This window comes from Enhydra lutris, unplaced genomic scaffold (genome assembly GCF_002288905.1).
Source record: "Enhydra lutris kenyoni isolate GAN:26980312 unplaced genomic scaffold, ASM228890v2 scaffoldscaffold21, whole genome shotgun sequence".
NCBI lineage: Eukaryota > Metazoa > Chordata > Mammalia > Carnivora > Mustelidae > Enhydra > Enhydra lutris.
Window position 1 is genome coordinate 36,328,034 of NW_019154105.1, and position 23,742 is coordinate 36,351,775.

General features: G+C 39.1%; 1 protein-coding gene and 1 pseudogene across 2 annotated transcripts in view; both read right to left on the reverse strand.

The window, feature by feature from the left end:
• Positions 1–23,742, reverse strand: part of LOC111149143 (WD repeat domain 19) — a 96,525-nt gene that overhangs the window by 53,183 nt on the left and 19,600 nt on the right. For both annotated transcript variants that reach the window (XM_022506086.1, XM_022506088.1), the window contains 8 exons: positions 21,290–21,370; positions 18,369–18,481; positions 17,927–18,100; positions 9,829–9,899; positions 9,223–9,395; positions 9,016–9,130; positions 7,786–7,892; positions 6,998–7,120 (listed from right to left, as the gene is read on the reverse strand). In XM_022506086.1, the coding sequence (XP_022361794.1) occupies positions 6,998–7,120; positions 7,786–7,892; positions 9,016–9,130; positions 9,223–9,395; positions 9,829–9,899; positions 17,927–18,100; positions 18,369–18,481; positions 21,290–21,370 (957 nt within the window). The remainder of the gene's footprint in view (positions 1–6,997; positions 7,121–7,785; positions 7,893–9,015; positions 9,131–9,222; positions 9,396–9,828; positions 9,900–17,926; positions 18,101–18,368; positions 18,482–21,289; positions 21,371–23,742) is intronic.
• Positions 12,725–13,111, reverse strand: LOC111149145 (annotated as a pseudogene).

The window sequence follows — 23,742 nt, forward strand, 5'->3', positions numbered from 1 at the left end:
CTTCTGGGTACTTATTACAGAGAAGTAAAAACTTGTTCACACAAAAACCTGTATATGAATGTTTATAGAAGCTTCACTGGCAATAGTAAAAAACAGGAACCTATCCAGATGCCCTTCAATTGGTGAGCGCTTAAACAAACTGGTATATCCATACCGTAGAATACCACTCAGCAATAAAAATGAACAAATTATTGTTGCACACAATGACTCAAATACATCTCCAGAGAAGTATGTGAGTGAAAAGAAGCAATCCCCAAAGGTTACACGGTGTATGATTCTACTTATGTAACACTACTGAAATGCCAAATTATAGAAATGGAGACCAGCTTACAGTTGATCCTTGAACAACACAGAGATTAAGGTTACTGACCACTCTCATCCCGACAGCTGAAAATGCACATATAACTTTGACTCCCCCAAACTAAATTACTAATAGCCTTCTATTGCCTGGAAGATTTACCGACAACATAATTGATTAACACATACTTTGTGTGTTAAATGTATTATATACTGTATTCTTCCAATAAAGTTAGAGAAAATATTACAAGAACCATAAGAAAAAATACATTTACAGTACTGTATTTATTAAGAAAAAAACTACATAAGTGGACAGGTCCTGCATTTATTGGAAAAAATCCACATACTAGTAGACTCCTACAGTTCAACCCCTGTTGTAACCCTTTTTGTAACTATAACTTTATTAGCAGGGATTAAGATTGGGGTGAGGGCAGGAGGCCAGTGAGTGTGTCTATAAAATAGCAACATGAAGGCATCCTTGTGGTTAAAGAACCATTCTGTATCTTGACTGTCAATGTTAACATCCTCACTATGATATGTAATATAATGTTACCATTGAGGGAAACTAGGAAAAGAGCATACTGGATCTCTCTGTTTTGTTTCTTACTTGGGATCACTTTGTATTGTTTCTTACAACGGCCTGTGAATCTACAATGATCTCAGAAAAAAAAAAAAAAGTTAAATTAAAATAAAAACACATAACATCTTGGGCTTCTTATTCAGGCTAAGATAGGGTAACAGCCAGGACTTAATTTTCCTACCCCAAACAACCAAAAACAGTAGACAAAAATAATGAAAAAGCAGTTTTCAAGATCCTGGAATGAGGCAACAAAGAACAATGAGTTCTGCCCAAGATTTTGGAAATAAACCAGGTGAGCCCCATGAGCCCGCCAGCTTTTGCTTTGAGAGTTTTCAAGACATGGCAAAGGGAGGAGGATGCAGGCAGAGCATGGCTCCCCGAGCTGAGGAGATGGAGCAGAAAGTCTGGGGAGAACAGGTGACCAGGGTTTGCAGGGGAGAACAGGTGACCAGGGTTTGCAGGGCAGAGTACAAGAGAGAGAAGCCTGGAGAGCTTCAGGGAGTCTGCTGTGAGTCCTTAGCAAGTACTGATCCCTGCAGGCAAGTGAGAAAGCCACAAGGCCAGGGAAAGAACCATCCAAAGGGATTAGAGGGAACAGGACTGGGAATAGTAAATATTCCCAATAATCAGACTAGAAGAAATCACAGGGCACTGGGTAGAGAACTCAAAAAGATCAGAAGTGGGAATAATCAGCTAGAGACTGAGCAGTGTTTCACATCTGCCTAAGAAATCATAAAACCAGACTCAAAAGGGTCAAACTGTTTCTAAGTCAATTAACTGCATCCCAGAGCAAAGCTCACGAGTATTTTTAGCACCTGAGTGACTCAGTCGATTAGCCGTTCGACTCTTGATTTTGGCTCAGGTCATGATCTCACGGATCCTGAGACAGAGCCCTACATGGGGCTCTATGCTCAGCAGGGAGCCTGTTGGAGATTCTCTCCCTCTCCACCTCCCCAAGTTTGGGTGTAAAAAAAGAATATTTTTAGGAATACAAAAATCCCAAAAAGTAAAAATCCCCAAAAGTAAAATTATCGGGTATGCAAAAAAGTAGAAAAGAGGAACCATAGCTTAAAGGGGTTTAATATGATTGTGTATCTTTTATTATTTGATTTTATCTAATTTGTTGACTTATTAGCTACAACTCTATCATTTTAGTGGTTGTTTTAGGTTTTGTAGTATACATACAACCTGATAACAGGCAACTACAAAAGATCCACAGCTAAACTCATACTTAATGGTCAAGAATAAGACATAGAAAGCCACTTTCTCCATTCCTATTCAACAATGTATTAGAATAAAAGGCATCCATGGGGCACCTGGGTGGCTCAGTGGGTTAAGCATCCGCCTCCGGCTCAGGTCATGATCTCAGGATCCTGAGATCCAGCCCTGTGTCAGTCTTCCCACTCAGAGGGAAGTCTACTCCCTCTCCCTCTGCCCGTCCTCCTGCTAGTGTTCTGTCTCTCTCTCAAATAAAATCTAATAAATAAGTAAGTATGTAAATAAATAAATAAATGACATCCATATTGAAAGGAAGAAATAAAGCTACATTCAGAGATGACATGATCATCTATATAGAAAATCCAATGAATCTACAAAAAACTACTATTAACTACTCAGTGAATTTAGTTAGGCTGCACTATACAGGATTAATACACCCAAATCTGTTGCATTTCTAAATGCCACAAATGAATAATCAGATGTTAACATTTAAAAAGTAATACTAGCTCATATCAGGGAGATCATATGATAGTTGTCTTTCTCCGAGTGACTTATTTCACTAAGCATGATACCCTCTAGTTCCATCCACGTCGTCGCAAAGGGCAAGATTTCATTTCTTTTGATGGCTGCATAGTATTCCATTGTGTATATATACCACATCTTCTTTATCCATTCGTCTGTTGATGGACATCTAGGTTCTTTCCATACTTTGGCTATTGTAGACGTTGCTGCTATAAACATTCGGGTGCACGTGCCCCTTCGGATCACTACGTTTGTATCTTTAGGGTAAATACCCAGTAGTGCAATTGCTGGGTCATAGGGTAGTTCTATTTTCAACATTTTGAGGAACCTCCATGCTGTTTTCCAGAGTGGTTGCACCAGCTTGCATTCCCACCAACAGTGTAGGAGGGTTCCCCTTTCTCCGCATCCTCGCCAGCATCTGTCATTTCCTGACTTGTTAATTTTAGCCATTCTGACTGGTGTGAGGTGATATCTCATTGTGGTTTTGATTTGTATTTCCCTGATGCCGAGTGATATGGAGCACTTTTTCATGTGTCTGTTGGCCATCTGGATGTCTTCTTTGCAGAAATGTCTGTTCATGTCTTCTGCCCATTTCTTGAGGGAGAGGAGATGCAACATGGGGGGTTAAGGGGGTAGGAGAAGAGTAAATGAAACAAGATGGGATTGGGAGGGAGACAAACCATAAGTGACTCTTAATCTCACAAAACAAACTGAGGGATGATGGGGGGAGGGGGTTTGGGAGGGGGGGTGGGGTTATGGACATTGGGGAGGGTATGTGCTATGGTGAGTGCTGTGAAGTGTGTAAACCTGGCGATTCACAGACCTGTACCCCTGGGGATACAAATATATTATATGTTAATAAAAAATAAAATTAAAAAAAAGTTTTAGGGGGAAATAAAAAATACTCATTTCATTTATTAAAAAAAATAATAAAAAAATAAAAAGTAATACTATGCGTTAAAAATATGAAAAATGATAAAATACAAAAATATTAACTACTTAGGTTATAAATCTGACTGAAGGGATACTGGGACACCAAAAATACAAAAAACACTAAGAGAAATTAAAATCTAAATGAATGGAGATATATACCTCGTTCATTGGTGAGCAGATTTTGCTAAGGTGGCAATTGATCTGTAAATTCAACATGATCCCATTAAAATTCCCAGGAGGCCTTTTGTAAAAATTGACAAGCTTATCATAAATTCAAATAGGAATGCAAAGTATTGAGAACAGCCAAGACAACTTGAAAAAAGAAACTCAAAGTTGGAGGGCTAATGCAACCTGATTTCAAGACTTACTATAAAGCTAGAGTAACTAAAACAGTTTTAGTGAACTAAAACTATACTGAACTAAAACACAGATGCATGGATAAATGGAATGAGCAATTCCAGAAAAAGACCCGAACACTCATGGACAATTTGATTTCTGACAAAAGTACAAAGGCGATTTAGTGGAGGAAGGACAATCTTTTCAACAGATAGTGCTGGGACAACTGGAGTATCTTTAAACAAAAAAATAACTTTGATCCATATCTCACAGCGTAAACAAAAATTAACTCAAAATGGATCATAGACCTAAGTACAAAATATAAAACTGCAAAACTTATAGAGGAAAACACCAGAGAAAAACTCTGGGGCCTTGGGTTAGGCAAAGATTACTTAGATATGACACCAAAACACAATCTATAAAAAAATAAATTGGTAAGTTGGACTTCATCAAAATAAAAAAAATTTCTTCTCTATCAGAGACACTGTTAAGAGAATGAAAAGGCAACTGATGCAATGGGAGAAAATACTTACAAAGCATATATCTGATAAATTACAGACTTGAATCCAGAATATATAAAGAACTCTCAAAAATCAATAATAAGAAAACAACCCAATTAAGAAATGGCCAAAGAAATTTGAACAGATACTTCAGCAAAGGTATACTGAGGCCAAAAAAGCCCATGAAAAGATGCTAGTGGAGGGGGAAGGAGAGTGGGGGAAAAGGTAAAGGAAAGATGTTCCACAGGAATCCATTAAGGAAAAGCAAATTAAAATCACGATATTTCACTACACACTTAAGAGTGGGTAAAATTAAACAGATTGACGACATCAAATATCAGTGAGGATGTGGAGGAATTGGAATGCTCGCACTGTTGATGGGAATGTAAAATGGTACAACCAATATAGAGACAGTTTATCAGTATCTTAAAAACTTAAACATACACATGCCATATGATGCAGCCATTCTACTTGTCGGTATTTATCCAAGAGAAAAGAAAGCTTATGTCCATGCAAAGGCTTGAACACGAATGTTTACAGCAGCTTTATTTGTAAATACCCCATCCTGGAAATAATCCAGGCTGGAAACAACCCCAAACTGGAAACACCCCCAATGTCCATCCTTAGGTTCATGGTTAAGCCAATTATGATAAAGGTATACTACAGAATGCCACACCAGCAGGAAAAAGGAATCAACAACCGATACACACAAGAGGAATGAATCTCAAAATAATGATACTGAATAAAAGAAGACAGAAAGAAAGAAGTATATACCATGTGATTCCATTTACATAAAATTCTAGAAAACAGAAACGCATTTATAGTGACATGGGGGATTCCAGGACGGGAAGGAGGAATCATAAAGGGGCATGAGAAAACGTTTGATGGTGATGACCATGTTTACTATTTTTTTTTTTAAGATTTTATTTATTCATTTGACAGACAGAGATTATAAGTAGGCAGTGAGGCAGGCAGAGAGAGAGGAAGAAGCAGGATCCCTACTGAGCAGAGAGCCTGATGTGAGGCTTGATCCCAGGACCCTGGGATCATGACCAGAGCCAAAGGCAGAGGCTTTAACCCACTGAGCCACCCAGGTGCCCCCATGTTTACTATTTTGATTGAGCTGATGGTGCTTCACAGGTACAGACAAGTCAAAACTTACCAAATTGTGGACTTTAAATACCAGTTTGTTGTGAATCAGTCATACTTTATATGCTAAGATATATACTGCTAAAACTTTAAAAACACGTATTTTCAGAATCACTCAAGAAAGAGATTGAGATAAATGCTGACTTCCGGACACACCACCATACCTTGAGTTCTCAATTCAAAATGCCAAGTGGAAGAGTGCAAAGAGTGGATTTTACATCAGGAGATACTGGCCAAGATCTGCGTCTGTTACAAACCTACTAACCTCTTAATCTTCAGTGTTCTTCAGTCTCTAAAACTTCCCTGCTTATTTTATAAAACTAATGAGAAAAAACAAGCGAGATCAGGGCTTTATAAACTGTTACATCTCGCATAAATGTGTTACATTTGCTATTATTTACCGTATCTCTTACTATTTTATCGGACACGTGAGACCTACCGTATTGATGTATATTAGTATTAGTATTTAGGTTGGACTTAAATTCTCTCTTATGGCCATAAGCATGTGGTAAAGACATGTTTTCTTTAGACAGCAGTTTAAAGGGAGAAAATGAAGTGTTTGAAACAGTTAATAATTGGTTTCCTAATGTGGAAAACAGTGACCTTCCTACCTTTACTAAATTCTAGAGATTCAACAAGACAACAGGTATGATATGCTTTGAAAAAATCTTTGAAAACCTTTTACGAATGTAAGATGCTATTACTATATGTTTTATGTCCATCTGGCTAGTGTAATATTTAGAGGTCTAGGGTACTGGTGGTTCAAAGGACCAAAGATCGGGGCACCTGGGTGGCTCAGTTGGTTAAGCGTCTGACTTGATTTCAGCTCAAGTCATGATCTTAGGGTCATGAAATCGAGCCCTGCATCAGGCTCCACACTTAACCAGGCATGGAGCCTGGTTAAGATTCTCTCTCTTCCTCTCTCTGTGCCTCTCCCTCCCCAGATCATACTCTCGTTCTCTAAAAAATAAAACAAACAAGCAAACAACAACCAAAAGAGTAAAGTGGGATTCTCAATATTCAAATAATTTTGCCATTTGTTAGTAGGCATTGGAGATCTAAAGTTCAATGATATGTCTTATGTTCATCACCAAATTAGATCCCTAAAGCAATTAGATAAGGAAAATGAGGCTTGGAATGGGTTAAGTAGCATCTAGCAAGTAAGAAAACTGCAAGTAAGAGAATCTGAGCCCAGATTTTCCAGACTCCAAAGTCTGCTCTTTTCACTCTGCCATCAAAATTGTTTATATAATCACAAAAGCACTTGCTACTAGCAAATCAGGGGACCTATGTGCTGTACATAAGTATATATAGAAGGTAAGGTATATATGTCACATACATACACCTATATGTATGTATATATTATGTATATATTATATATATACACTCACACACACACATATATTACAAATTAAAAATTAGAAATTCCCCTATGTTCTATATCAAAGAAGCCAATACATACATCTGTACCATAGATGAGGAAATCAGCAGTTAAGGCATGGCATAAAATACGGCACTTATCATCCACTGCTGGGAAAAGCCGGGTCTCCCGTTCTTCCTGAGCATCCAAGATTTCACTTTCTATCTAAAACATAAAGAATAACAGTAGCTCATAGATTGAAATAAAGTTGGTCTGCACCATCTAGGGAGACAGAAGAGAGTCATCTTCTTAAGTTCGATTCTTAAGTTCGATTAAACATTCAGACTCATCAGACTACCCGTCTATTGAGAAAGACATCAGACAGGAACCCAGCTCGCCAGCAGGGCAGCATAACATCCCTCTTGAGTAGAAATAATCTTTGCAGCTGGCTCTCCAGGGGTCTGGCTTCCCAGAAGCAAAGAGCCAAGAAATAGATGTAGGAGATGCCCCTTGCTTAGAAGACCCATTATTTCAGGAGCCAATATCTTTTGAACAATTTTATAAGTATCATTTCAAGGATCCCCACAAGTGACCTGCCCAACTGTGTAAGTCAATTCATGGCAGGGAGCCCAGACATAGAAGGTTCCCATCAGTTTTTAGTTTTCCACTAGATGCACTTTACCACCAGAGCAAAAAAGTCAAGTGAGCATCTCATGCAGATGGGTGAAGAGTTTTGTTAGTCCTTTATCTACACTTGACTTTCTAGCTAGCCTGTATGTGGTTGCTTCCTGAACAAAGTTCTTGGTAATCTGACATTAGGCTGTTCCTCATCATCACTAATTGGAGCATCGAGAATCCCCAGGGCTCCAGGACATCAAAATTATACTTACTAAATGCAACTGGACTTTGCCTTCAAAAAGTGCAGCAGCATAGTCAGAATAAAGGCAAACACTGGTGACTGTCCCCAGATATTCCACATCTTTCAATTTTTTAACAGCTGTAGCAATAAAAAAACGCATACACATTAAAATATATTACATTAAGATTACATTAAGTTTGCAACTAATTTTTAAATGGGTGCCTTTTTAAGGGTACTCTGAATCTAAAATTTTTATTTTAGCCATTCTAAAGAAAATCGTAGTTGTCACATAAATTTGCCTTCAGGAATTCCCTAGTGATTCACATAAAACAAAGGAACAGAAAATAAAATTATACGTGAAACAACCAAAAATTTCACTTGAGTGACCCTAAGCTTAATGGTATACTATAGCTGAGGCTGTATCTCCGGGTGGCTGAGGGTTATCTGACCTCCAATGAGGAGAAGAAAAAGCCAGGCTCCCTTCAGATGCTAATGGTCACAACGTAAAGAATAAAAGGAAGGGGGAGGGACCCAACTTCCAGCCCAAGGAGTGCCTAAGAAAGTCATTGTGCAAAGGTGTATCACATTTTATTTCCTTTAGTTTTCCTCATGAATCCTTGACCCCTACGTGTAGAAGAATCCTCATTTTTCTGGATGAAGGCTTCTTTTTTTTTTTAATTTATTTTTTTCAGTGTTCCAAGATTCATTATTTATGTACCACATCCAGTGCTCTACACCAAGGCTCAGAGGGGTAGAGAATCTGTCTACAGTCCCCTCCAAGAGGCAGCCGGGAAATTTCCACTCAGGGCCTCATTCTAAAGGTCATACTCCGCCCACTATACCACGCTATGCTCACTACAAAGGTTAAGAATAAAATCTTTCCAAAAATTATGCACAATTTTTAGAGGATTCACAAAACTGTTTAAGCTTCTTAAGAAAGAGCTGAAGCAGGGCGCCTGGATGGCTCAGTGGGTTAAGCCTCTGCCTTCAGCTCAGGTCATGATCTCAGCGTCCTAGGATCAACCCCGCATCGGGCTCTCTGTTCAGCAGGGAGCCTGCTTCCCCCCACTCCTCTGCCTGCCTCTCTGCCTACTTGTAATCTCTCTCTCTCTCTCTGTGTCAAATAAATAAATAAAATCTTTAAAAAAAGCTGAAGGGAAAGCGTGAAAGGCCTGGTCTTCAAAAGAACCTTTCAGTGCTCCCCAATTAATAACAGAAGTTATACACTAGATAAGAAGATGACAACTGGTTTGAGACTTGCCATTCTCTCCAAGGACATAAAACCAAGCTCGATTATTCATTCCCACGGCCAGATGATAAAGCCCAACCGCTACGAAGTTGGGCTCCACATCGACAGAAACTGTGATCGGCAGCTCCTATAATGCAGGAAAGGAACAGTAGCAGATCAACTGTTGCAACTGCTGTGATTTTACTAATGAATAAAGTCAAAATAACACCATTTTCATACCCCTTCCACGGGGTTGGCTACTGTGACTTCAAGCAGGGAGGTGAGGTATGCAATCCTCGTGCTGCAGGCAGCCCCAAGTATGGGAAGCTTGGTCAAGAAAACATGCAGCGAGCCCCTCTGGGTAGACAGTGCCAGCAACTGGCCATCATCTGTCCAGGACAAGGCGCCCAACCCTGCAACGATTGACAGAATAAAGGATCAAAAACAAGTGATGTTGTGGCAGGCAAACAAGCATTTTCACGTAAGCTGCAGAGACATAAAAATCTTCAAGTGTTGTCTTTCATAGTTAAGTCTGTACAGAGTAAAACTTCACCACGGACAGGCATGTGAACATGACCATCGATTCATTCTGTAGTGGCTCAAAGGGAAAGGATGTAAGAATTTAGGTTTTATAACTGAAATTGAGATTAAATTCACTATAAATCTTTAGATCAAAGTGGACTTACGGGCTTCTATAATTACTAAAATAAGTAAGTTATTTTAGGGAACTCGCATGAAGGGTGATAATTTTATTCCTCCTATAATGAATGCAAATCAAATAATAATAAACACATTACTCTGATACTGCAGTGATAAAATGTCACTCTGCTTCAGAAAAATTAGTACCTTTATTCTCATCATCCAGGTTGATTATAGCATACATGTCCTTTAATTCTGCCAAGTCATGAATTTTAATGCTGAAAAATGAAAAAAAAAATTGTATATGGTAAATGTAAGTGTTAAATAAAATTGGTTTCGTTCACAAGAAAATTGTAAGCTACAGAACAGGTCAGGGTTTTCCAGAAAGGGATGTGAAGGATAATCTATTGGGTCAAGGTAAGAAAATAATAGAATTTCTATAATTGTATTTTATCTTAAAAAATATCCCTTTGGGGCGTGGTGGTTGAGTCTGGGTCCTGCTTAATTCTCAGATCTATAGTTTCAGGAACAAGGAGGTTTAAGTTGCCCTGAAGAAAAGTTTGAGTAGGAAAACATTCTCTTCAGCAGCACTAATTTTTTGTAAGAGGAATAAGGTTTCTCTTTGCAATGTGCTCCCCCCATCACCCTGACTTCTTTCATACAAAAAGTAATGAGGTAATACAGAAAGAGCATTCAATTTGGAATCACAAGGCATAGGTTGAAAGCTCTGCAAAACTGGGGACATATTACTCCATAGGGTTATAGGGAGGATAGGTGGGTTCAAGCCAATGAAAGCTGTGTGGCACAATGTTAGCCCCTAATGGCTGTAAGATTATCTTTCTTCTTTGGCTCCTTTCCTCTCTCCTCACTTCTGCCCTCCCAGGGTTTTCCCTTTATATATTTCCCCTCATTGTTTTCACTTAACTTTTTATTTTGGTAGAATGGTAAATCTACATGCAGTTGTAAGAAATAATACAGAGATTGTATATTCCCTCCACCTTTCCCCCAAATGATGACATCCTGAAAACTATAGGATAATATTATAATCAAAATATTGACATTGACATAATCCATGAACCTTTTTCAGATGTCCCAAGTTTTACTTATATTCATTGTGTGTGTGTGTGTGTGTGTGTATTTAGTTCTAAGCAATTTTATCACATGTAAGATTCTTGAGACACACAACCACAGTCAGAATACAGAATAGTTCCATCATCACAAGTCACCACAAGTCAGGATATAGAATAAATAGTTCCATCACCACAAGGACCCCTTATGTTGTCCTTTTATAAACACACTTAAACGTCTTCCTCCTCTAGGTTCTCGTCATCCTTCACAGCATTTGATGGTATCACTATTTTTAATATACTAATACTGTGTTTCTGTTTTATTTGGGTCTTCTTTCAACAGCATTTTGGAATTTTCAGCACACAGACCCCTACATGTTCCATGAAGGTGATATCTAAGTATTTCATTTTCTTCGGAGTGATTAAAAAGGCATATTTTTAATTTGATTTCCACATGTTTGTTGCTAGTATATAGAGACGTGATCGATTTGTGTGTGTTGATCTTTGATTCTGAAACCTTGCTGCACTCATTAGTTTTAGTTCTAGGTGTTTGTAGATTCCTTGAGATTTTCTACATGAGCAATCATGTCATCTACAAATAGAAATCGTTTTACTTTTTTCTTTCCAAACTGGATGCATCTTATTTCTTTCTCTTGTCTTATTGTAGTGCCTAGAACTTCTAATATTAGGTTGCATTAGGGTAGTGAGAGTACGGGTCCTTATTTTGTTCCCAATCTTAGGGGCAAGCACTCAGACTTTCAGCATGAAGTATCATGTTAGCTATCAGTTTTTTGTAGATGTTCTTTATCAAGTTGAGGCAATTCTCCTTTATCCCTAACTTACTGAGAACTTTTATCATGAATGGGTGTTGGATTTTATGAAATAATTTTGTGTCAAATGATATGATCATATGGTTCTTCAGCTGTTGGTTTAATTACTTTGTTGATTTTTTAATGTAAATAAGCCTTGCATACTTGGAATAAATCCCATTTGGTCATGAGGTGGAATTCTTTTCATATATTGCTGAATTCAGTTTGCTAAGTTTTGTCAAGGATTTTGTGTCCAGTTTCATGAGAGAGATTGGTCTCTAATTTTTTTTTTAATACTTTCTTTGATTCTGGTATTGGGGTAATGCTAGCCTTACAAAATAAGTTGAGACATGTTCCCTCCACTTTTATTTTCTGAAAAGATTTTGTAAAATTGGTGTGAATCCTTTTTAAAAATATTTGATAGAATTCTCCAGTGAAACCACCTGAGCCTGGAGATTTTTAAGGGGTGTAAAATTATATTTCGATTTCTTTAAGAATTACAGGCTGATTCAGATTATCTGTTTCATGTGGGTTGAGTTTTGATAGTCAGTGGTTTTTAAAAGAATTTTTCCAATCTTCTAAATTGTCAAATTCCTAAGTTGTTTGTAGCTTCCACACCTGTAGTAATAATCCTATTTCATTCCTGATATTGATTTGTTTTTTTAATTTGTCACTCTTGCTAGAGGTTTATCAATTTCAGCTGTTGCAGATTTTTTCCCCTATTCTATGTTCATTGTCATCAGCTTCTGCTCTTTATGATTTTATTCCTTCTGCTTTACCCTTATTTTGCTTTTTTTTCTAGTTTCTTGAGGTAGGAACTTAGATTACATTACTGATTTGAGATTTTTTTTTCTTTTGTATATAAGCATTTGATACTACAAGTTTTCTTCTCAGCATTGCTTTAGCTGTATAGCATATTTTGATATGTTACATTTTCACTTTTATTCAGTTGTATGGGTGGGGTTTTTTTTTTTTTTGGTCTTTTAAACTACTTTATTAACTTCACAATATATAACGAACATCTTTCCATACAGTAGAGTAAAATTCCCCCACTGACAGAATCTTACAGATTGAGCCAAAAGACAACATTAGAGTAGAAGCTGGTCATAGGAGACCCACAAGAGACACGTAACACCAAAAGGTTTACAACAAAGGTACACTGAGAACATGTAAGTTTAGGAAACAAGTGTGTCTTCCTATTAACTTCAGGAAAAAAAACATCAGGATTCAAGGGGTAAGGCACAAGTCCTCGTGATGGTCATGTTGAGGAGGGTCAATGCTAACTGCCCCCAGACCATGACTGAATTGCTTCTCCTTCAGCTGGCTCACCTCCTCCCACCTCCCTAATCCTTTCCATATTCTCTTCTCTTATCCTTGCCTGTGGTTCTCCTAGACCTGAATCATGTCCCACCTATACTGTGGGATGGGATGCCTAGCATGGAACCACCTATGATTTACTCTAGGCACACAAAGTCAGCTTCTAAAGTGAGGGCCAAAGGTTCTCCTTTATTAGCAACTTGATACTTTTGATCCTTTTTATCATTTTTATCATTTTCCTGGTTGGATATTGTCCATGTTGAGACTTTTTACTGCTTGCTCCTCTTTGGACGCCATTGCTCCTGGCCCCATCCTTGCAGTCTCCCGCTCCTCTCAATTCTTGCTCCAAGTGCACAGACGCAGACGCTTAGACCTGTATACCTGCTCCCCCTCCACCTCCTACTCTTTGGGGCCACCCCTGGCCCACACACCCTCAGGGCCACTGGGAGCAAGAAGGGAGAGAGCGAAGGCTGGGTCTGACGCTAGAGAGAGGTGTTCCAGTCGGCGTTGGAGGGTCATGGCTCAGTTGCATGTATTTTTCAATCTGCTTTGAGATACACTCGTGAATTATTTGGAAATAGGTTAATTTCCAAGTGTTCATTGAATTTTCCTGATGTTTTCCTGTTATTTAAGTGTGATTACGTTATGGCCAAGGAACCCATTTTGCATGAATTCAATTTAAATTTGTTGAGGTTTCATGGTTCATGATATGAACTACCCTAGTGCATGTTCCATGGGTGCATAGAAAAAACATGGATTCTATTGTTGGGTGGAATGTTCTATAAATGTCTGTTAGGTCTAGTGGGTTTATAGTGCTGTCCAAGTCTGTTGAGAATTTAGCTAAGCTCCTCCGTGCTGCTGCTGCCTCAGCATCCACCCTGTTTGGCCAAGTGGCCTGCAGCGACCTAACACTAGTCCCTCCTGCAAATGCGTGCCCTAGAGAGCAGCTCGCAGAGTCCCAAGCAGATGTAAGATCCTGATGTGACTTCCCCAAAAGCCCCGTGATCAACAGCCTCTCCTGCCTCCCAGCATGTATTTACTTTATATGCCCCTAGGATAAAATCTCTGGGACTTACCAAAACCCCACACTTCTGGTTAGAATTGACCATCTGGCCTCACCCTGGGAACCCAAAAGCAGTCTATTCAGGGCCCTGTTGTTTTTTTTCATAAACCCTATGGAAAGCCCGTGCCCAGGGATCTGTGTCTTTTTGTCTGCACTGGGCCTTGACCTCTCTCTGAGGTCAAAACAAGCCGGTTACTTCCTCCAGAACCTGTGAATAATGAACTTTTCTATTTTGATTCTTCTTCTTGCGTGTTGTTGAACCACAGCTCAGGACCTGGCACCCTGCACTCTGCTTAGTAAGTGTCAATTTGACATGTTTGTTTCCTTGTTGATCTTCTGTCTAGTTGTTCCACATCTTATTGAAGGCGGAGCCTTGAAGACTTCAACTATTACTGTTGTCTATTTTTCCCTTTAGTTCTGCCAGCTTTTCCTTCCTCTATTTTGGGGCTCTGTTGTTAGGTGCATACTCACTTAGCATCATTTTATCTAGTCAATATGCAATACACCTCTTCATCCCTGGTAATTCTCTTTGCTCTCTGTCTGATACCCGCCTAACCACCCAGCTCTCTTTTGGTTAGCATTTAGATGAACTTTTCCCACCCTTTTATTTTTTACCTAGTTGTTTCATTACATCATTACATTAAAGTAAGTTTCAACAGGCAACAGGGTCACTTAAAAATCCTATTCTAATTGTCTATGTCCAATAGCATTGCCATTTATATATTTATCATAATTAACTGATTTGTTTGAACTTAAATCCACTGTTTTTTTGTTTTCTGTTGTTACTTTTGTTCTCATTTCTCCTTTCCTGCTGCCTTTTACTTACTTATTTTTAACTTGGCTCAATTTTTTAAAAATATAATTTTTATTTTTTTATTAACATATAATGTATTATTGGCCCCAGGGGTACAGGTCTGTGTCCTGCTGCCTTTTAGACTTGAACATTTTTCAGTATTCCATTTTAATTTACTTATTATTGTGTTTTTGTCTATATCTTTGCATATTTTTAGTGGTTACTCTATTATAGCATACATAGTTAACATCTCAGAAGCTCTTTAGAATCAATATTTTACTAGATGACACAGCGGCTCAATCCCAGGACCCTGAGATCATGACCTGAGCCAAAGGCAGACACTTAACTGACCCTCTCCCCTATTGTGCTCGTCGTATGTACTGCATCTTAAACACTGAACACACTACCAAATAATATCATCTTTACTTTCAACAGCCCCATATGTTAAAGATCTCCAAAGGAAAAAAAAAGATCTATTTACCATTTCTGCCTCTCTTCATTCTTTTTTTTTTTTTAAAGATTTTATTTATTTATTTTTGAGAGAGAGAGGGAGGGAGGGCAAGATGGGGTAGAAGGGTAGAGGGAGAAGCAGACTCCCTACTGAGCAGGAAGCTGATTGATCCCAGGACTCAGGGATCATGACCTGAGCTGAAGGCAGATGCTTAACAAACTGAGCCATCCAGACACCTGCTCTTCCTTCATAGTGATGTCCCAAATTTCCTTCTGTCATCTGTTTTCTTCCATCTGAAGCAATTCCTTTAGCAATTTTAGAGCAGGTCTGCTAGCAGTAAATTCTCATTTTTCTTCATCTGCGAATGTTTCCATTTCACTTCATTCCTGATGGATACTTTCACTGGGTGATGAATTTCAGCTGACAGTCCTTTTCCTTCAGCACTTGAGAAAGTCCTGATGCTTCCTCCTGGCCTTGAGGGCTTATGGTGAGAAACCCACACTTAAAATGTTGTTCGTTAACTGCTTTCAAGATTTTTTCTTCATAGTTAGTTTTTAGCAGTTTGATTATGATGCGTCTGAGCTAGGTTTTTTTGGACTTATCCTTTTAGGGATTTGCTGAGCTTCTACAATAGACAGGTCTATGTCTGTTGCTGAAGGTGAGAAGTTTCCAGCCATTATTTCTGAGACTCTTGTGACATAAATGTTAGACGTTTCGGTATTGTTTTACAGGCCCCTGAGGCTGTTTATTTTTTTTTCCAATCTTTTCTTTCTCTGTGCTCACTGGGATATTTCTTTTGGTCTAGTCTTTTGGTGTAGCTTTTGGTCTAGACATTTTATGATCTCCATTCTGCTAGTAAGTACTGCATTAATTATATTTTTCAGGTCTAAAAGCTTCCATTTAGTTTTTCTTTCTAGATTCTCTTTCTTTTCTAAGACTATATTTCCATCTGGGGTGTGTGTGTGTGTGTGTGTGTGTGTGTGTGTGTGTGTGTGTTTATAATAGCTGCTACCTGCGTCATCTTGGCACTGGCATCTTTTGATTGCCTTTTCCCAGGTGAGTTGAAATTTTTCTGATTCTTCCTACGTCAGGTAACTTTGGGTTCTATTTTGGACCTTCTGAACATTACATCTGAGACTCCTGCATCTTGTTTAAATCCCATGGAGAAGGTTAAAGTTTGTTTTTTTAATAATCAACCCAGTTGGGTTCAGGCTATGAGTATCAACCAGCCTTCTGTGGGTTGTGGTTTCAACGTCAGTTCCATTTTCAAAGGCTTTGCAGTCGTACTCAGATATGTCCCTGTTCTGCCCACTTTGTGGTCCACAGGACTTGCATTAGGGTCTATTCCTTAGTTCAGTTCTCGAAGTCTTTGGTATATTCAGAATGATACACACATATATAGCTCAGGAGTGAACCTGGGAGTTCACAAATGTCTTTAGACGGTTACTTTCCAGAGCTCTTTCCTCTCCAGGATCTCCCTGGTATGTTCTGATTCTCTGGGGCTTCCCTTTTTTGGTCTCCCAGAAGGAAAGCTGGGGCTCTAGTTACCCTGAAGTGCCTTGCCCTTCCACAACTGGACCCATACTTGTGGCCAAGCAGTGTGAGGGCGCAGAGAACAAGCAACAGGGGCTGCCCCACTTCCTGGGACCATAGCTCCTCTGCTTGGAGGAAGATTACCCTCTGTCAGAGTTGCAGGTGTCTGTGGGTCCTTCCTGACACTGCTGTTGCTGCTACTGCCACGACAAAGTGGCATGGTGGCTGGGGCACGAAAGAACAAAGATAAAGAAAGGAAGCTGGGAAATTTCCCCAACTCTAAGTGTTACTGGAGTTCTCTTTCAGTTCTCTTTCCTGCAATTTGAGCCGGAACCAGAAAGCTTCACTCAGAGCCCTCCTGTCTATACTCTAGTGTCTACTTCCGGACTTTGGTTGCCTTGAGTCTCGAGAGACTGGAAGACAAACGGGGAGACTCCTCACTGGTTCGGTCGCACTTCAAGTTCTGCTCTTCTTCGATCTGTCTACTATTTACTTTCCAGAGTCCTTAAAGAGCTGTTCCATGCATTCTGCCCCGGCTTTATGGTTGTAATTAATCAGTGAGAGGGACAGGGTAGAGTGTGCTGACTCCACACTACCCAGAACTACCTATTTTAAGATTGATTTTCAAGCATTCTCCATTTTAGGTTTTGTTGTCGGTAAACATTTAGCATTTAGGTTTTAGCCTGCGTGTTCTAGCAGGAGTCTTAGAAATTTTCAATTGCAAAAATGTTTTAAGAGTGCATGAGAGGGGGCGCCTGGGTGGCTCAGTGGGTTAAGCCACTGCCTTCGGCTCAGGTCATGATCTCGGGGTCCTGGGATCGAGCCTCACATCGGGCTCTCTGCTCAGCCAGGAGCCTGCTTTCCCCTCTCTCTCTGCTTGCCTCTCTGCCTACTTGTGATCTCTCTCTCTGTCACATAAAAAAATAAAATAAAAAATGAAAAAAAAAAAAAGAGTGCAGGAGAGTTCTGCTGACAGATTCCCACTAGCTATCAAAGTCTTGTTGAATATCTTTTTTTTTTTAAAGATTTTATTTATTTATTTGACAAACAGAGATTACAAGTAGGCAGAGAGGCAGGCGGCGGGGGGTGGGGGGAAGCAGGCTCCCCACTGAGCAGAGAGCCCAACATGGGGCTCAATCCCAGGACCCTGGGATCATGACCTGAGCCGAAGGCAGAGGCTTTAACCCACTGAGCCACCCAGGCACCCCTCTTGTTGAATCTCTTAAACATTCCTTACATAAGCTTTCCTGGGAATTTTTAAGTGTAACTTACCAATTATCGCCACACGTAGCAGCTTTATTAAGGGTCTGTGAGACTGCGATACTGGTTAGACTATCTTTGTGGTCACGAGCCTGAAATATCTCTTGACCAATCTCTCGAATATGAGTGGAAATGACCACAAAAATTCCACGTGAAAAACCAATCATGATGTAGCCGTCACCATACCTATAGCAACAAAGGCAACAGTACAGTAAAAGGAAGGTTAGCTATCATTGGCAACCCAGTAAATCAGCAAGTACATTAGAAGTAAGGAACTATAGAACATAATTTGTCGAGGGCCAGATAATATGCTAGGTTGTTTCCCATGTGAAGTCATAGCCTACAATCCAGAAAATGTGACATATAGAATTGCAAATGCTATGGGCAGAAATTAAATATAATGAGTAAGGAAGAACACAGGGACATCTTTTGGTAATGAGCTGCTTGTACATACCAGCTGTAGCAGACAATGTTCCCATAGCGCTGCTGAAATTCCAGATCAATTGGACTATCTGGGTCATTCAGGTTATAAAGAAACAATGTTTTCTTGCCAACCACCACGCTGATCTGCCAGGAAAGATTAAGAGATTGTGGAATAAGTTATTCAGGACTTCATGAAGACCAATAAGCAAATTCAAGTAGATGAAGCTAACTGATGAAAACCATGAGCCAAGTTTACATTAAATGTTTTAACCAGGGGCACCTGGGTAGCTCAGTGGGTTAAAGCCTCTGCCTTTGGCTCAGGTCATGATCCCAGGGTCCTGGGATCAAGCCCCACATCAGGCTCTCTGCTCAGCAGGGAGCCTGCTTCCCCTGCTCTCTCTCTGCCTGCCACTCTGCCTACTTGTGATCTCGGTCTGTCAAATAAATAAATAAAATCTTTTAAAAAAATACAATAAATGTTTTAACTAACATGATAACAATGTGACTTTAAAAAATACATTGTACTAATATACAGTCTGGGAAGGGTCCTTGGCTTTGCACCTTTGAGAATTACACTAAAATAGCTGGGTTGATTAACTTTTTTTTTTTTTAAGATTTTATTTATTTATTTGACAGAGAGATATCACAAGTAGGCAGAGAGGCAGTCAGAGGAGGAAGCAGGCTCCCGGCTGAGCAGAGAGCCTGATGTGGGGCTCGATCCCAGGACTCTGAGATCATGACCCGAGCCAAAGGCAGCGGCTTAACCTACTGAGCCACCCAGGCGCCCCTGGGTTAACTTTTAAAAATTCTCTATACCTCTCATTAGAGTACTGTGCAGCACAGGGCCAGAAGTCCAACACAGTTCCACTGAAACTGAGCACATGTTCGGAGTACAGAGTCTTCTTGCCTAAGAGGTCATTCTGATTTTGAGCCATTGGGGATTACAGTCCACACAGTGTGGATAAATGAGCTTGGCTTTTTGCATTATTCTTTCCATCCCCTGCAGGTGATTGGTCAATGCGCCTAGACTAGTGTCCCTCTGTCACTCACATAAGTCAATACTTAACTGTAATTCTCAGTGGAAGGTGTAATTGTGTGAGGGAGAGAAAAGAGTGTATTACTTACTTGGGCTCATTAAGGGTGATGGATTCATATAAGAAGAGAAACACTTTGACATAGTTCCTTTAGTCTATCAATTATAAGTCATTACCGAGTCAATAATAGCTTTTTAAGAAAAAGAAGAGTATTGCATTTAAATATATTCGTATTAATGGTTTTCTCCAAACTAGCTATTGCCTGGATAATTGTTACCCTGAATTCCCTTTCTGACATACTGTTCATGTCCATATCCAATAGCTCTGATGGAGAGGGCACAGTCTCTGAATTTTTCCTCTGTTGGGCATTTCTCCTTCTAGTCATTTTGGTGAGAGGTGGCTGAGGGGATGTGTAGTGAATATATCAACCACAATCCAGGCAAGGTGCACCCTGAAACACTTCTGTGCAATCAAGAGTCCCCACCAAAAAGAAAGAAAAAAAGAGAGAGAGAGAGAGAGAAAGAGAGAGACGGGGAAAAAAATCAAAAAAAGAAAGAAAGAAAAGAAAAGAAAAAAAAGAGAAGACCTAGCCAGAATGGGCCCCAAGGTAAGATTTATAAAGTATACAAACAAAAACAGACAAAAAGACTGACAAAAGTAAATGACAAGAAAAAAAGAACCCAGCCAAATGAATCCCAAGTGTACTACCAGAACAAAAACAAATACACAGAAACACTGACAGAAGAAAAAGATGGGAGGTGGTTATAAATCCTCAGTGTGGACAAGGAAGGTTATTTTGATTCTTCCTGTTTGTAGCTTCATATCTTTGTTAAAGGACTCCACTTTCCCGGGATAAAGGGGGATTAAACTGGTTTATATATAGAGGTAGTATTGATTGGGGAAAGAGGATTACCTTGAAGCTCATCTATATATGAATATTAAAAAAAATAGAAAAGCAAGAAAAACACAGGTATATGTATCAAAAAAGTTCAAGTTAAAAGGTTATTATGGATGGGACGCCTGGGTGGCTCAGTTGGTTAAGCAGCTGCCTTCGGCTCGGGTCATGATCCCAGCGTGCTGGGATCGAGTCCCACATCGGGCTCCTTGCTCATCAGGGAGCCTGCTTCTCCCTCTGCCTCTGCCTGCCATTCTGTCTGCCTGTGCTTGCTCTCTCTCCCTCTCTCTCTCTCTGACAAATAAATAAATAAAATAAAATCTTTAAAAAAAAAAAAAGGTTATTATGGAATTTGTTGTATTGAACCTCTTGTGATGGTAAATAGGTTAAAATTTTTTTAAAAAATTAAAAAGAATGAGAATAACGGGAACGAATTAAAAATAAAAGTAGTATCTATGTAGTATACAGGTTTTAGGGCAATACCAGGGGCTTAATATCTTCTTTTCCCTTGATACTGGGGTATTACAGTTTCATGGGGACCCTGTGGTGGTTGTCCTCTTGGTTTTTGTTTTGTTTTCCCCCTGGCTGGTTTTCTGGGTAATTGCGAAGGTCCTCTGGATTTCAGAATAATATGTGGCAAGGAAAATGCACCTAAGATATTAAAAATAACTACAAATTCCAGAGTTCTGGTCACCACCTCCAAGAGAGAGAAAATAAAAAATCACATAGGAATCAGTACTTCTGTTTACAAAGGTAGCCTCACTGTTTCTGCTACCACAAGAACGAGGAAAGCAACACCAAGTATAGTAAGAAGATGTCCTCATTTCCTGTGCTATTGTCAGCTATTGTCAGCAGCAGCAAAAGCAACGTATGCCTCAGACACTGGAGTCTTTACTAATTTAATAAGTGACACACCATAATTTATTTATCCGTATACATTCTGAACCATCCTGGAAAAGGAGAGAGCATAGCCTATGCAATTATCAAAATAACTTGGACACGGATGTGACTTTAAATTCTTACCGTGCTTTCAGTAGCAGACGTTCGGTCATCTGTCTTCATCATGGAAAACTGCATGTCGCTAGGCTCTGACCTCACTGGTGTCTGCAGGGACAGAAATATTATCATGAGGAGTAAGTGCAACACTTAAATTCGTTCTGAATTTATAATAAAACCAGTAACTTGCTTTCACTTCTGTTATACCTGAAAACCCCACAGCTACAAACATCTGGAAACTGTGGATGAAACAGAACACATGTCTTATTAAATAGAGAGAAAAGCTTGAAAGAAGGCAAGGAAAATTTCCGGGGAAAATAAGCAAAGAGCAAACCACAAACCAAAGTATGTGTAGAAACTGATGCTGTAGCTATAAACTGATGCTGTAGCTATCTAGAGCAGTTGGTAAGGAGACAATAAAGAAGCCTATTTGACTTGGGCTGAGCTTTGGGTCAGAAAAAAATACTGAAAAAGTTCTTTTCATTTCAAAGACCTTCCTATCTTCACTATGACCTGAAGTTCAAATTTATACTTTGAGTGGGCTAGAAACTCCTTGGAGTATTTGTCAAAAACAAATCCAAGGCCTCTTCCAAAGCGATAAAAAATTTCTACAGACAAGCCCTGCTGAAGATGAGCTCACAATTCAAAATGAGAAAAGTCACAAGACATAACACGTCAAGAACAAAAGTCATCAGATCTAAGAAACATAGAACTAGCAGAGAGACACTCCACTAGACACTTTAAAAATGACCAAAGATGTAAAGGACTCATAAGTATGACAAAAGATTTTAAAAAAAAAAGTCCAGACAGATTTTTTTAGAGAACTACAAAGTACTTTTCTTTATTTATTAAAGTACAGCTGACCCTTGAACAATGTGGGGGCTAGGGGAGCTGAGCCCCTGAACAGTTGAATATTCACATATAATGTTGAGTTCCCCCAAATTTAACTACTAATAGTCTACTTTCACTGGAAGTCTTACCAATAATATAAACAATTCATAGACATTTTATATGTTCTGTATATCTCATACTGTATTCTTACAATAAAGTGAGCTAGAGAAAAGAAAATGTTATTAAGCAAATCATAAGAGAAAATATACTTATGGTCCTGTATTATATTTATCAAAAAATATATGCATATAAGTAAATCTCCACAGTTCATATCTCTTAACCCCATTTGCCTATTTATCTAAAGTACTTTCTAATAATAAAAAGCAGAATCATTAAGATTAAAAAAAAAAACTTAGTAAGATAAATGGCCAGATAAATTTGAAGAAAGAGTAAGTAAATTGATTAAGTAAAAAACCCAGGAGGTTGCACAGAATGACAAAAAGATATGAAAGAGAGATAAAGAGGGGCACGTGGGTGGCTCAGTTGGTTGAGCATCTGACTCTTGGTTTCACCTCAAGTTATAATCTCAGGGTCATAGTCTCAGAGTCATGAAAGTGAGCTCCATGTTGGGCTCCCCATTCAGCACAGAGTCTGCTTGTCCCCCTCCCTCTGCTCCTCCCCCAGCTCTCTCTAAAATCAATAAATAAATTCTTAAACAAAAAGAGAGATAAAGAGGTAGAAGGTCCAACGTATGTCTAACAGACACTCCAGAAGGACAGAATAGAAAGGGCAAGAGGTAATACTGAAAGAGATAATGACAGAATTTTCCAGAATCGATGAAAGACAGCAAACTTCAGATTTAAAGAAAAAGGCAAGTCCTTAGTAGGATAAATAAAAAATAAATCTACAAAAGAAACACTGGAGTGATCTGCAGAGTAGTAAAATCAAAGCAATTCAGAGACAACACAAAATAAAGCAATAATTTTAATGTATGCTTACCACAGGACAACTTAGAGAGTATACCTAATTCTAGAAGAATACTTCTTAGAGGTCAGCGATGGGAAATAGCTATCTTGTATGTAAATAACAACTGAATGTAGTTATTTCCTAGGATGTGATGTAGCAAAATATTGTAAGGTCATGTCCTGATTCAGTGGAGGAAAAAAATGCCAATATCTACTTATGATGTCTGATATGGATACAAGGAAGTGAGTGCAGAGCTAAAGCATTTCAACTTGCATATCTACCATTCTAACTCAAAATGGCACCAAAATAGAATGTCAAAATTTTAGGTTTCTAGAAAATATTTTGTTATACTAATTAATCTTAAGAACAAGTTTAATCATGGGGCGCCTGGGTGGCTCAGTGGGTTAAAGCCTCTGCCTTCGGCTCGGGTCATGATCCCGGGGTCCTGGGATCGAGCCCCACATTGGGCTCTCTGCTCAGCGAGGAGCCTGCTCCCCCCACCGTCTGCCTCTCTGCCTACTTGTGATTTCTGTCAAATAAATTAAAAAAAAAAAAAAGAACAAGTTTAATCATGCTATGGTTCTACTCAACATGGCTGAGTAACTTCTGCCTAACTTTCAGAGCTGTCCAGATACAGAAACCAATGTTCTTCTTCAGTCTTATTTTCTATAAATTCTCAAAAC